The sequence below is a fragment of the Nyctibius grandis genome, chromosome 2, assembly GCF_013368605.1.
Source record: "Nyctibius grandis isolate bNycGra1 chromosome 2, bNycGra1.pri, whole genome shotgun sequence".
Classification (NCBI taxonomy): domain Eukaryota; kingdom Metazoa; phylum Chordata; class Aves; order Nyctibiiformes; family Nyctibiidae; genus Nyctibius; species Nyctibius grandis.
Genome location: NC_090659.1, coordinates 54,692,834 through 54,707,171, shown reverse-complemented (window position 1 = coordinate 54,707,171; position 14,338 = coordinate 54,692,834). Strand labels below are relative to the sequence as shown.

Below are 14,338 nucleotides of genomic sequence, written 5' to 3'. Positions count from 1 at the left end.
TTTGCATGCATTTATCTGTCAATCAGTGTAAACCTTGAAGCTCTCCAACATTTTTGGTCAAATATCACCATCACTAACAGTAGCGTGATAATGCAGGCGCTTGCGCAAAGAGCAGCAGCTCCCATTTGGCATGGGGCTATACACCACTCTGGAGTTGCTGGCGTAACACTAGTCTCCCCGTCCCTTGGAAAATATCTCATACACACATACTTTCCTAAGACTGAACAGCATAAAAGCTGGGACCAAGGACTACACTGTAGATATTTATGAAGAACAGCTACCACAGCATCCTTTAAATAAAACATCCTCAGAAGAGGAGTGCTACCGAGCAGACGGGCTATGATGTGTAAGTTCAGAAGTGACAGGATTTTGACTGTCTTTTTGTGCCTACTCAAGGTAGGGCTATTCAGTGATAGCACAAATGGTCAAGATAACTGGAAGAGGGAGCTTGTCAACAAGCTCCCAGAGCTAAATGTGAAAACATGGATCTCAAATTTCTGCCGCTGCATGGAAAGTACAGCAACTGCTATGGATTCAGACAACTCATTCACATTCTTCTGTAAACACCAGCAAGGCAAGAAAATATTAACAGCTGTACAAGAATAATACTTAAAAGTAAAACTTATGCACGTATACGAACCAGGTTTGATGGGGATGGGAAAAGCCAGACTGAATACCATAAAGAAAAATCATCACTTCTACTCCATCAGAAATTATCTGAGCCTTTAATGAAAACTGCAGCTGAAGAAACTCAGGTCACCACAATTCCTCTCATCTTAAAAAATAACCCATACCCCTAACCCCATGCCTTGACAAAGAGGCTTTCAGTAGTCAAAAAATAAGGGTGAGGTTTTGTCAAATGATAGAAAGGTACTTACAAAATAAGAAAATAAAAATAAAATCTGTGTATATTGCCCCTTTATTAAGCAGTTAGTTCGGAAGATTGTTAGTGCTTAGGCCCAATCCAGCAAATCAGGTCAAAAAGGCAGCAAAACTTGCAGAAACTTATCTAATTAGTAAAGACGGGAACAACTGAAGAACTATTAATGAGCCTGTTGAATGGAGAGCATGTTGATTAAATACAGCGTGGGCGAAAACAAGATCAGGCTTGTTTCAAAAAAAAACCAAACTCCAGCTAGTCATTCACACTGCTGGGTTGTAAATGAACTAACTGCTTCCAAAACAAAATACTTCAACAATTCACACCTCAATACACAGAAGCTGTTTACAGAGCACGAGATAACCAGAACAAGAAGATTTGATAAATCCATTACAATATAAAGTATACGGTAAAAACTTCACTTATAGGTCTATTTGATTTAGTTCTAAGCTACTAAGACTAGAAAGGGGTTAGGAACTAACAGAGCTGTAAAAGGGGACTATAAAAAAAAGTGAAAAAAAAGGATTGCATGAGGCATACAAAGGTTCCTGGAACTGGAAACATGGGGAACATTTCAGAAAAATGAACAAGGGGCGTGAAAGAGTAATTGCAGTAATCAGTTTACTGAAAAGGAAAACCATTCCCATATATCATTTTTCCAAATACTACAAAGAGTCAATGAGACTGAAAAGCAATTCACTCAATCCTGAAAATGCTCATACAACATATAGTTGACTTTGTTAACACCATTGCCATACTCGGTACATGCTTAGATTCACCTAAAGAAAGAACTAGGTATTAGAAAGCAAAAACCTACATTCTCTGCAGAATTCACTTATGAAGTTTAAGAAGCAGTGCACTGTGGAGTCCTTCTGTACGTAGACTGTAAATAACTGGTACTTCTCACCAACTTCCTAAGCAAAGCTTCTGTCTTCTTAGAAGACAGTCATGGGTTAATGCATGACCATTTTGGATTGCTCTGAATCGCTGCTTTCCTTCATTAAGCTGGACCAAGCAGAAATGTCACTGCCCAATTTTTAGTTAAAACATGTACAGAAAAATATAGTTGTTAATTCAAATACAGTTGTCAATTCAGATAACCTTACAGAATTAAGATTTCAAGAGTGGTGGGAAAATAGTATGTGTGTAGAACTTCAAAAATTGTACTTGCCTCTCAGGTCTGAGTGAGACTGCAGTTCAGTCACAGACATACCAGTGCAGTCTCCTGGCAGTGGTATGATTTACACCAAAGCAAGTCAGACAGTGCTGGTGTCTGCTTAACCTACACTGGAGTTATACACTGAGGTAGCTGTACTACCACTGGCTGAAATACAGAATAGGTAAGGAACATGTTTTAATAGCAAAACGGTACCAGGAAACAGCTCCATCTTGCAGTTTTCATTAAAGCTATGAACGGACTTATCACAGAAACAAGTAACACGGAGCTCACTAGACATTGCCTCATATCAAACTGTCCTCTGCAGTCACAGAAGTTTCCTTTTTAGGCCACACAAATTCCAAGACACACAAATTCATTATTCACTCTATTTCACGTTGCTAAAGCAACATCAAGACTACCACCCAAGGATAAATCCAGTACTCCATCATGACATAATACCTTTTTTATTACAATATCCAAAAAACTGAGTATGCAAGATTTTGAGATCTCATGATCCCTTCTTCGATCTCAGGAATGTGCCATCTAAAGACTGTATATTTAAACCATAAAGGAGTTTAAATGTAAAGAAAAGAGAAAAATGCATTTTCTTCATAAACATTCTGTGTGTCTCTTCCTACCAACCACGCCATCCTCTGTAAAACCCGAAGATTTCTTTCCGTAAAGCAAATATATATAGTGTTGGTAGCCCGCCCCACCCCATCCCAAGATCAGTTTTTATTAATCTTCTGTATTAGTGTCAACAATCAGCTACAGATACATATTACTTTGAGAATTAAATACATAATCGTTTAATTCAAACAAGCAGAAGGGCAAGAGGAAAAAGCATTATGTGGATGGCACATTTGGTTGTAGATTACCAAAACATTCAGCCTTTACAATTCAATGATTCTTTCTCTAGTAATCAACTTTCAAATAAAATTTCTCTTTTTTGCAATTACAGACCAAAATACACTAGATAGTTTTCTTTTACTACAATCTTACCATAGTAGTTTAAGAAGTACTATTACAAAATGCTTTTAATTAGTGTACTCTTTACAAAGAGTCAGAGAGGCAATGTAATAGCAGAGTACAGTGTAAAGAGTGCTTCTAGAAACTAGGAGTTTTTGTAATATACTACTCGGTAAGCGATATAGCTACAGAACTCACAGCCACAACTGTTAGGTCTACTCTCTCTCACTTAAGTAGCTGCAGCTTCAGTGCATTCAAACTGTGCCCGATGTCTCTGAACGGAGAGTTCTGCCTGCGTGAGCAATCTGAACAGATTAACACTGGTTTGAATTGAAAACGCCCCTCCTTGATCTGAGCTAACTATGTAAACGTACACAGGAGAGGGGAGTTTTGAACTCAGCCGGGAAGGTGAGTGCTCGCCACGGCCACCCAAGGGAAACTCTCAACCTGAAGAGAGGTGGTCGGAGATTAACAGAACTGGAACACAAAAAGAGGCAAACAAAAAAAAAAGGACAAACAGCAACCCACAGAGCAAACACTTTAGAAAGAGCCTGTTCCTTAAGCCTGCTTCAGATATTGCTCTGCTCTATAAAAGTGAATTTAGGACCTAAGGCTTGGAAGTTATAAGAGGCCCAGGCGGCCAAGTCCATCTTCAACGTCACTGAAGTGCTTTCACAAGATATAGCTTTTCCCCGTGTTCACTGGTGAAGATGGGAGCCTTTTTGTAGTGTTCCACCAACTCATCCATAGTATTAAAGCGACGCTGCCCAATACAATAGACATTGTCCAGGAGCTGCACCTTGAAATGTTTGTTCTTCCCCGATGCCTTTAGAGATACCGAGAAGTCACTGGGCTGTTGAGAAGAATTCAAAAAGAAAAAAGTATTACATAAAAGTGAACAAAATGAAGGCATAATTTTGTGGTTTCAGGCACAAACTGTGTCATATAGTTGATGGCAATTTATGCTAGTCTTTGTTCCACAGCTCGGTGCTTTAGCTACTTAAGAAACCCAATAGTCTATTATTCAATAAATAATTGCCATCATTATTAACATGCACAGTTAAGTCAGCTAAGTGAAAGCTCCCCAGATGCACAGTCTGAAGTTGCCAATTACATGACTAAATTGCAAATATTATCTTAGTTACTCAATCTAGAAGCACGATAATGTCAAGCAGAAGGGAAAAACTTTCATCATGTATGGTTTCCTTGCTAGAGAGTCCTGCAGAAAGCAATTATTGCAATTGCTTGGGTGAGATGAAGAAAATTCCCCCATATCGCTTGTTTTAGAGCCGTGACCACTAGAGGGCTGTTCTTCCTTTGCATTTCAAGAGACTAAAACACATCAACCTTTTATCTTCATTACCACATACATGGGGAATAATTTCTCCTATTGAGTACACACTTTTTGTAAAAAAAGGTAAAGCTATAAAATAAAAACACGTTACAAATCTCACCATCAAACCACCACCCACAAAAGACAAAATCTGAGCGCTAATTAAGTTATTCAGGACAGAACAATTTCACATGATAAATCTCTTCATCTTGGCAATCTGTTACTTTAACGAAGAGAGAGCTGTCATCCAAACAGCCAGCATGAGACCATTCCACTTTCCGCACCACATGCCGCTGTACGAGGGTATAAAGGACACACTGTCCCTCACTTCCAGCTGAACTCCATCTCTAGCCATGGACTGCTGCTGGCTGGCTGTAGAGATGGGAGTATGGGCTTTGCCCCGTAAGATGTGGCTGAAGGCGGGTGTTACCAGCCAGCAGGAAAACAGAATCACAAAAAATAAAAAGAACACACCAGAGTTTGTAGCAAGCACTAAATGGAGATAAGTAACGCCTGACGTGACTCTGGAGGTAGTGCTGCAGGGTCTGGGCTCACTGAAGGCATGAAACTTCAGACAGAAACCGTTGAAGGCACACGCTAGGCTTCAGACGCAGCCTTCCTGCAGTTCCTTGGTCCTCCCCTCCACGCTGCTGCTTTGGTTGGGCCAGTGCTGCGAACCTGAACTCGTCCAGGCTAAACAAAACCCACAAGGGACTATTTGGTTCACAGCATCGCCTTATGAACAACCCCAAGCGCAGCTGCGGCACAGCAGAGGACCGAGCAGGGGGGAGCAGGAGCCCTCAGATGTTAACTGCTGTCACCAGACTTCCGTTCATGAAACCACAGCCCCCGGAGTCCTTTACACTGCATTTGGGGGGTCAGATACACACTGAGTGCGCACCCAAGTAAGCTGAAGGACAGCATTTTCTCAGACACGCTGCCTTTTTTCCTGCAATGATGTGGGTCTCTGCCCCACACATCCCCCCTGTTCTGCCTATCGCAAAATCTTGTCCCTTGCATCTCCCCCTCACCTGTTTTAGTACCAATGCCTTCTCCACCTTCCGACTCCATCTGCCCTACCCAGAGCAAACAAAGCTCCTGCCATGCCTGTTGATCTGGCTCTGGGCCAACTCCCCAGGCTCCCACCTTGGCTTTGGGCAGCAGCTCTTCTCCTCTGCACTGGCCAAGCCAGCAGCTAGCTCCCCATGCCTCTGGACTAACCCTCTTCTACCTCAAGCCACTACATTCCAGATCCACAAGCATCACTTCTTTAAAAATTATTTTACGTAACAACCATAGGGGAATTACTTCTTCTATCTATAATCCAGTGTCACCTGGCCTTGGCCGGGTCAGTGCAGGCTCCATCAGGAAGGCTGACTCAGGCATCGAGCAGCTCCAAAGCCACTGGCTCAAAATACATGCAACACCCCCCGTGACTGCCAAGAGGAGAGGACTGGGGAGGGTGGGGGAAAGGGATGGAAAGAAATGTGCGTAAGAGCATATCTTTGGGGTTTCCAGTGCTCCACCCAAGGTACGTTTCATACCCTGTCATCCATTCCTAGCTCCAAGTCTGAAAACTGCTATTTTAAGCCAGCTAGCTCTGACATTAAACCCCTGCCTCAGGAGCATCGCAAACAAGGCTGCACAGAGCTCACACCAAGACTGACCTATTTTCAACACCTACTGGGTTAAAGCCAGCCCGGTTGTGCGAACACCGTGCTGTGGTTAAGACCCCAAACGCAGTGTGGACAAACCCTCCGGCAGCCATAACCACACAGGCCTGGGACCTGTTTCAACGGACGTCTCCATAGCCCTAAGCAGCAGCCATTAAATGCTAACAAAGCACAGGCCTGCACAAATGAAGCTCTGCAGAGGCTCTGGGACCCTGGGCTCATGGAGGAGAAATCTAGGGCACAGGCTCTGGGCAGCGTGCTAATCGCCGTGCTCTAAACACAGGCTACCAGGCAGGTCCATAGGGTCTCTTCAGGGACAGTGTTGAAGGGAACACTTGGGAACTAGCTGCTTAGGATTCAAAAAACAAGATCAAGTCTTGCTGACTAAGTTCTGCTGTGCTGCTTCCATGGGCAATGCCTACACCAAACAACAACCAGTAACCAGAAGGCCCTCATTTAAAATAGAAGAACTTACAAATGGGAAGTTCATAATCTGAAGCAAACACATTTTTTTTTGTTTTAGGAACAGAAAAAGATGTTATGACAAAGGTTTAAAAGTAAGTGAAACTTACTTTTGTGCTCAACAAAGTTTTAATGTTTTCTGACAAAGCACAGTTGTTTTCAGCATGTCAAAATTAGGAGTTTTCAAAGCTCCTTGTATGTGCTAAGAATCATTATCTTTAGACCAGAAAGGATGCGCTAATCACACACAGAGAGGTGCTGGAATAGGTCTTAGACCTCTGATCTACTGTCCTACGTCCCAGGCACTTGCCAGACTTAGATCGTTGTGAGGTGATCTACACAATACATTAAATACTTTTCCTGCTGTTTTAATTATAACTTTAATGAATGAACATTCTCCTGAACTATTGTCCATTCTTCCCAGCCTCAGAGCTGCTAATTAGATTGATGCCCAAATAGAAGACATTATTATCGCTTATTTTCTCCAGAATATGTTACAAAGTTTATTCTTTTCGTGATCTGATTTAATTAAAAAAAAATAGCGGAAAGGCTGATCTAACCCTTTTGAGAGCCATCATCCGGTGCAAAGAGATGGAAGAGCTCGAACAGCTGTCTCAAAAATCCTGAAACCCTTTATTGGCCTCAGCATAGTAACTTCTACAGGATTCATGAACAAACAGCAAAAGCAACTGGACTTGCATTTGGTTTTATTCCTGTTCTTTCCCATTCTAACAAACATCCAAAATGCTTAAAAAGACTATTTAAAAAAATCTCTAGATAAACGACTGCTCTTATCATTACCGTTTCAAAGTATGCTGGTTCGATGCAGCTTGAATTGGTTCCCTGCTGTCCGCCTTGGATTTGCTCCAAGTCTGTTTATTTTATTTACTGTTTAAGCTATTTTGTTTCGACTGCTGGCCAATTTTTCTCCCTTCTCCCTCTTAAATTAATTGCTACGTTTGGATGTTTGCACACTAACTTTTCCAGTAATAAAAGGCTCACATACACCAAATAAACACACATCAGAAGTCAGCTTTAATCCCTGAAATCTATAGAAGAGTTGATGATTCTGCAACAGAATTACAGAGCTTAGCTTAGTGGCAGGGAACCTGTGAATATTTCTGTACTGCCGTAATTGGGAAGACCTAAACCTGAAGTTAAATCAATTCCTAAAACAGAAAATTGAAGATGAGCTGTTATGCATCTGCAGCTCTTCAGTCCAAGTGTAGTAGCACTTTGTATTGTTTCAGATTCCTTTACTTCAACTTCTGCTTATGACTAAGATGACCATAGGCTAGCAGGTGCCAACAGCACGTGGAAGATAACAGGCAGGAAGACGTTCCTTTAATGTTACTTCTTTGGTCAGGAACTTCACTGTCTTTTCAAAAAACTTTATCATGAAGGCAAGTTATAAAGCGATATAAGGGAAAACAAGTGAAACCAGGAAAGAAGGTTCCCTCTTTAAAATCGCCATTTGAGAATGAAACAAGACAATTTTATCATAAATGGTAATGGGAAAAATAACTCCCTCTGAAAGCCTTTTACTGATCCTGCAACTTATTTTTTTTTCCTTTCAATCCAGTTCCATTTGGCAATGCCCTTCTTCCATGGAAGATATTCTCATGCACTCATTCTTCAGACTATTCTAAACCCTTCGCACTCCCATCTGTGAGCCTGCCCTAGAGCTCCCCAACTCCTTCCACTTCCATACCCTGGTTTTCCCTCACTCCTCCTCCTACTCAGTCACCCAAACAAAAAAAAACAAGTCATAGCTCAAAGGTCTAAGGTCAGGCTGGACAGAACCATCTGGGAGGGTTAAAAATTCCTTTTTCTACCCCTTCCACCTCATTTAGATATAAAATAATATCCTTCCTCTCTATGTAATGGTCACCGTGTTCCAAAATCAACGTTACACAGGTCAGAAACATAAATTGGCTCCATCAATCTTCAAATACAGCTCTAAGAAGACTTCTATTCTTACATTTAAAATAAAGCACTAAGATATTTCCTTAAGCCTGTTTTTAAAGATAAACTTTCTCCTCCTCTCCGCTGTACTCATCAATCACAGTACATCACAGAACATGACAAATGCTTCAGTTTTTGAACAGTTGCCACATTTCATTGCTTCTATCCAACACTTGCAGGATTAAAACCCCAGGAAAATATGGGGCACCCTGAACGCCACCGAATTAGCACCTCAAAAAGCATACAAACTCTCAGCCTGTGCCTCCTCCCCCTGCTGTCACTATTGCTGGACAAAGAGCACGGAAGCTAAACGCGATCTCAAAGGACCGACACAAATCCAGTCATACCTACAGTCCTCAGTATCATCTTAATACATATACAATCATCAGTATAATCTTAATATTAAACCCCACAATCCCATTTAGGATCTGTTACTATAATTTGATAGCTATGACACTACTGGCAGAAGGTAGCCATTACTTCCTAATGAATAATTGCTCCCGAAATCGTCCAAAAAATTGCATAGCTCATTCATGCTAATAAACAGAACTGTTCTGAGAAAAACATAATCATCTCTGCTTCATGGGAAGACGTCACCGGACTATGAAGCAGTGGTGTTTGTCTAATCACCAGTTTCGCACTCACTCGCAGCGGAATGCAAGGGGACTCCAAGTCCTGACAGAAGCTCCCTTTGAAGTCTAAGGGTGTCTGCAGCAGAGGATCTGCTCAGAAGCTAGAGGTGTGGTGTGGTCGCCCCCCCTTGCCACCGGCCACAACCTAGTACTGCTTCCTGTTAGCTACAGCGCTAGCAAGTACACTTGTTTCCCGGGGTGAGTCTGAACAAAAAACCCTCTTCCTTCCAAATCTGCTTCTCTCTCCAGTGGAATATTAGATCTTCAAAGCGTGACGATCACCTACCCAATCCAGGCCAACGGTGTCAGCCAAGACTTATTTGTCTTGTGTTAGGTATTACACAGAGAGAACAAAAATCTGACTGCTAAAGAGTCTGCAATTCAAAAAGGGTAAGAAGTGGCTGCAAAGAGACTGCATAGATTAAGTCCGCGTTATTTGTTCAGGAGTGCTACTGAGACAACAAACTTCAGTGTTTATCAACTGAGCAGCCTGCAACAGAAAGAACAAATCAAGCAGTATTTCTAACTAGGTATGTTCCACTTCAGTCTCCTCTTTACATCACCAAAACTAAGGTGACATTACCTAGGTACAACAGAGTTGGCAAAAACATTATCAGTAGGTAACTGTGCCTGTTATATAAACTAAGGGCTTAAATGGTTCAAACAAGTTTATGGTTCTAATAACAGTATTTCATGAAGATAATCAGCATCCTAGCTACCTGACAGAGTTCATCTCAGGATATTCTCTACCATGGCAGCATCCCTTAGATCTAAGTGTAACTGAGGAGAATATTTTTGGCTAAAGGAAACTAGCTGTGAGACAAACATCTGGTAAGTTCAATCTAGATAAACATTGTAAAATCTTGCAACTACTAAAATTTGAAATCGAAAAACATGACAGTCTTATCGAGTGAATACAGAATAATACAAACCTTCATCTATCCAAGAAGAGCTTTTCATAGCTCAGTAACAAGAGCAAAACTCAAAGAAATCTAAGGAAAACTTTCATACGGATGCCTTTTTGTAACTATGGTGATGGAAGGCAATAGAAAACCCTAAAACAGGTCAAAAATCAGGCACGGGATTAGCAGGATGACTCACAGTTTTATCTATGAGACTTTTTAGAAAGGAATAACCCCCGCATCCACGGCTTTAATAGGTGGGTTCATAACACAATGTAATGGGAAGTGAAGGTCTGGTGGAAAGATGAGCAAACTGAAGAGCTGATGACTTTGCTCTGTTCAGTCTGGTCTCTCTAATCAAGATCTTTTGCTCTGATTGTGCAGACACTCCTGGTGACTTTTAGTCACAACATGAACAGCCTCTGTAGTCACGCATGTGAAATATAGCAACTGTCAAGAATTTAAGAGTTATTTCTAAAATCTTTCTTTGTTCCATATATAATAAGCTTGAAATAGATCTTTTATGGTCTTTTTCCCCATGCTATCAAGTATGCCCATTAGCTTATTATATCACTCCTGGCACTTCAGAAAAAGAAAAAAACCACAAACTAGCAATCCCCAATGCTTTTATAATTCACATACATAAATAAATTATATGATGGTATGATATATAAAGATTAGAACAGACAAAAGTTTGAGATGTAGTAAAATATTTCTTTAAACCTAATAAAAGCTAAAAGTCTCAAAGAGTACTAAGACAAAGGAGGCATTTACATGCATAACTACAGTTTTTCTCATTGCTCAAAAAACCCCCAAATACAGGATCTGCAAGACCAGATCAAGATTAGAAAAAGAAAAAAAAAAAGATAAGTTCCTCAATTCAGAACATTTTTTTTGCGTGTGTACAAAACCTTGCTGTAATATGAATTGAGTAAGTTTTCTGGGATTCCAGTAAGTGTTAGATGCTGGAAAGAACTAGAAGACCACATTCTGAATTAATCTTTTTGTGCTCCACAAGCAACAATTTCCCCAGCAACAATGAAGGCAGCAAATTTGAAACTGCTTTGAATACAAGTGCGTTGAGCGTTATGATGTCATATTGAATTAAAAGGTTACTGTGTCCTTTCAAGGAAATTCGTTTACTCCAGAGGTAGACTCTTAAGAGCAAAGAAACGAGCCGTAGCACAGTGGTCACTGTGACATGGCGTGTGCTGAGAAATGGCTGCGCATTCTTGTATTTTAAGTAATGTATTAATTTTCAAACTGTCCTTCTGGTACTTTCCCAAAAGACAGAAGAAAATTGATAGCTACTGTCTCAGGATAACCCAAAAATGCAGCATCTGGATCTGAAAGTGAGCTTCTACCTGCAGGACGGACACACCAAGGGTACACCACATCCAGTATACCCGCCTGCCCCGTCAGACAGGATGCTACCTTGAAGAGAGAGCTGAACTACTGTAATTTAATGATTACCATAACCCTCTAGTGGTTTTCTACATTTTAGAAGACTCTATGCCCCACACCTCAGTCTCTTCTTCTGTTGACTAAACAAACTTGATTCCTCTCAGCTTCTCTGAATCAGTCAAGTTTTCTAAATTTGTATTTTTCTTCCTGTTCTCCTCTGGCTTATTTTTATTTAATCTCTATTTTTCTTCCTATTCTCCTCTGGTTTATTTGCACTTGCCTTCATTTAGTGATTACATTTAACTAAGAGCAGAAATAGGAACACAATGACACAGAGCTTCAAAGAAAGGGTAGTTTGACAGTTATCGTGTTCTGCAGAGAAAATTCATCAAGAAAAGATGCCTGAAATTTAATCATACAGTACTGTATCCAGAAAAAAAAAATATTCGGGACTATTAGAGAATTGCATTTTGTCAATAATGTTACATATGATATAAAAATTCCACAGAATAACGAGAGTCCTATCTTCAATAACAATAATAAACTACTAATGTTTTCCAAAAATTAGAACGCAATGTTTTATTTGGATTTAGAAAATCCTACAGAACTAACAATTTCCTCGTCTTTCAGCTGTTGTTCTGCTGTCACTAGAAGCCTCTGTTCATCTCCCTTGCCAAGAGCCAACATGCCAGTCAATCCCAAATTTTAGTATTGCGTATGAGGAACATAAGAAAAGTCAAATTGAAGCCTGAAATGTTTAGTTGCTTGTCCACTGAAGAGTATCCTTTAGTATGCACTACCTAATAAATCTGCCTCAATACTACCTCAGATTTTGACTTAATTCTGGGACCCTTTCTGAGTAGCTGAAATTGTAACTTAGGAAGAACAGAATCAGCAAATGAAATGTGAAACATGCTTCCAAAAAAGTATCGGGAGCTAAAAGGATCTTTACTTCCAGATTTGAGCTCGAGCTTAATTTTCTCCCTTACTTAAAGCAAATTATTTGTTTTCCAGCATGCAGTCATGCCAACACCTACTACTGACTAGTTACTGAAATCATTTACACGAGGAATAGTACATGGGAACAGTTTTCCCCCAATTTATAGACAATTATGATAAAGAATATCACAAGTTCTAACCACAAGTGATACATGCAATCAATACAGCCTTCTGAAGACATTAGTTAAGAGTCAAGAAATCTTTTAAAACAGATATTGTGACTCAAACTATATGCAGTTGAGACTGCTTTAGTTCTTATTCACAACCTACGTTGTAAACCAGGAGAGCCCACAATACAGGCACAATGAAACCTAATACAAATATGGCATAGAGATAGATGTCCGTAGCTGTATAAGATATACTTACTTTAGTAGTACTGTATGCTCAAATTAGAAGACTGAGCTGATATAACTATATTAATTTTGAATTTTTATATGTGAAGCAACAAAATACTTAGATGGAGACATCTACGAAAAAACAATTTGTCTTCATGGAACGGCCCTAAAATTGAAACAATAAATGCAGAAAAGCCTAATCACAAAATCACAGAATCACAGAATCACAGAATGTTAGGGATTGGAAGGGACCTCGAAAGATCATCTAGTCCAATCCCCCTGCCGGAGCAGGATTGCCTAGACCATATCACACAGGAACGCGTCCAGGCGGGTTTTGAATGTCTCCAGAGAAGGAGACTCCACAACCTCTCTGGGCAGCCTGTTCCAGTGTTCGGTCACCCTCACCGTAAAGAAGTTTTTCCTCATATTTATGTGGAACCTCCTGTGTTCCAGCTTGCACCCATTGCCCCTTGTCCTGTCAAGGGATGTCACTGAGAAGAGCCTGGCTCCATCCTCATGACACTTGCCCTTTACATATTTATAAACATTAATGAGGTCACCCCTCAGTCTCCTCTTCTCTAAGCTAAAGAGAGCCAGCTCCCTCAGCCTCTCCTCATAAGGGAGATGTTCCACTCCCTTAATCATCTTTGTGGCTCTGCGCTGGACTCTCTCTAGCAGTTCCCTGTCCTTCTTGAACTGAGGGGCCCAGAACTGGACACAATATTCCAGATGCGGCCTCACCAGGGCAGAGTAGAGGGGGAGGAGAACCTCTCTTGACCTGCTAATCACACCCCTTCTAATACACCCCAGGATGCCATTGGCCTTCTTGGCCACAAGGGCACACTGCTGGCTCATGGTCATCCTGTTGTCCACTAGGACCCCCAGGTCCCTTTCCCCTACGCTGCTCTCCACCAGGTCTGCCCCCAACTTGTACTGGTACATGGGGTTGTTCTTGCCCAGATGCAGGACTCTACACTTGCCCTTGTTATATTTCATTAAGTTTCTCCCCGCCCAACTCTCCAGCCTGTCCAGGTCTCTCTGAATGGCTGCGCAGCCTTCCGTTGTGTCAGCCACTCCTCCCAGTTTGGTGTCATCAGCGAACTTGCTGACAGTGCACTCTATTCCCTCATCCAAGTCATTAATGAATATATTGAATAGAACTGGTCCCAGTACCGACCCTTGAGGGACTCCGCTAGACACAGGCCTCCAACTGGACTCAGTCCCATTGACCACCACTCTCTGGCTTCTTTCCTTCAGCCAGTTCACAATCCACCTCACTACCCGATCATCCAGACCACACTTCCCCAGTTTAGCTGCGAGGATGCTGTGGGAGACCGTGTCAAACGCTTTACTGAAATCGAGATAGACCACATCCACTGCTTTACCATCATCTATCCACCGGGTTACGTCCTCATAAAAGGCTATCAAGTTGGTTGAGCAAGACTTCCCGTTGGTGAAGCCATGCTGAGTGCCCCTAATGATCCCCCTATCCTTGATGTGCCTAGAGACAGCACCAAGGACAAGTTGTTCCATCACCTTTCCGGGGATGGAGGTGAGGCTGACCGGTCTATAGTTACCCGGGTCCTCCTTCTTGCCCTTTTTCAAGACTGGAGTGACATTCGCTT

At 41.4% G+C, this 14,338-nt stretch overlaps 1 protein-coding gene across 2 annotated transcripts in view; it reads right to left on the bottom strand.

Moving 5' to 3' along the window:
- Positions 1 to 2,487: 2,487 nt before the first annotated feature.
- NCK2 (NCK adaptor protein 2) overlaps positions 2,488 to 14,338 on the bottom strand; it is a 93,694-nt gene continuing 81,843 nt past the window's right edge. For both annotated transcript variants that reach the window (XM_068423465.1, XM_068423472.1), the window contains one exon: positions 2,488 to 3,861. In XM_068423465.1, the coding sequence (XP_068279566.1) occupies positions 3,667 to 3,861 (195 nt within the window). In that variant the 3' untranslated portion in view covers positions 2,488 to 3,666. The remainder of the gene's footprint in view (positions 3,862 to 14,338) is intronic.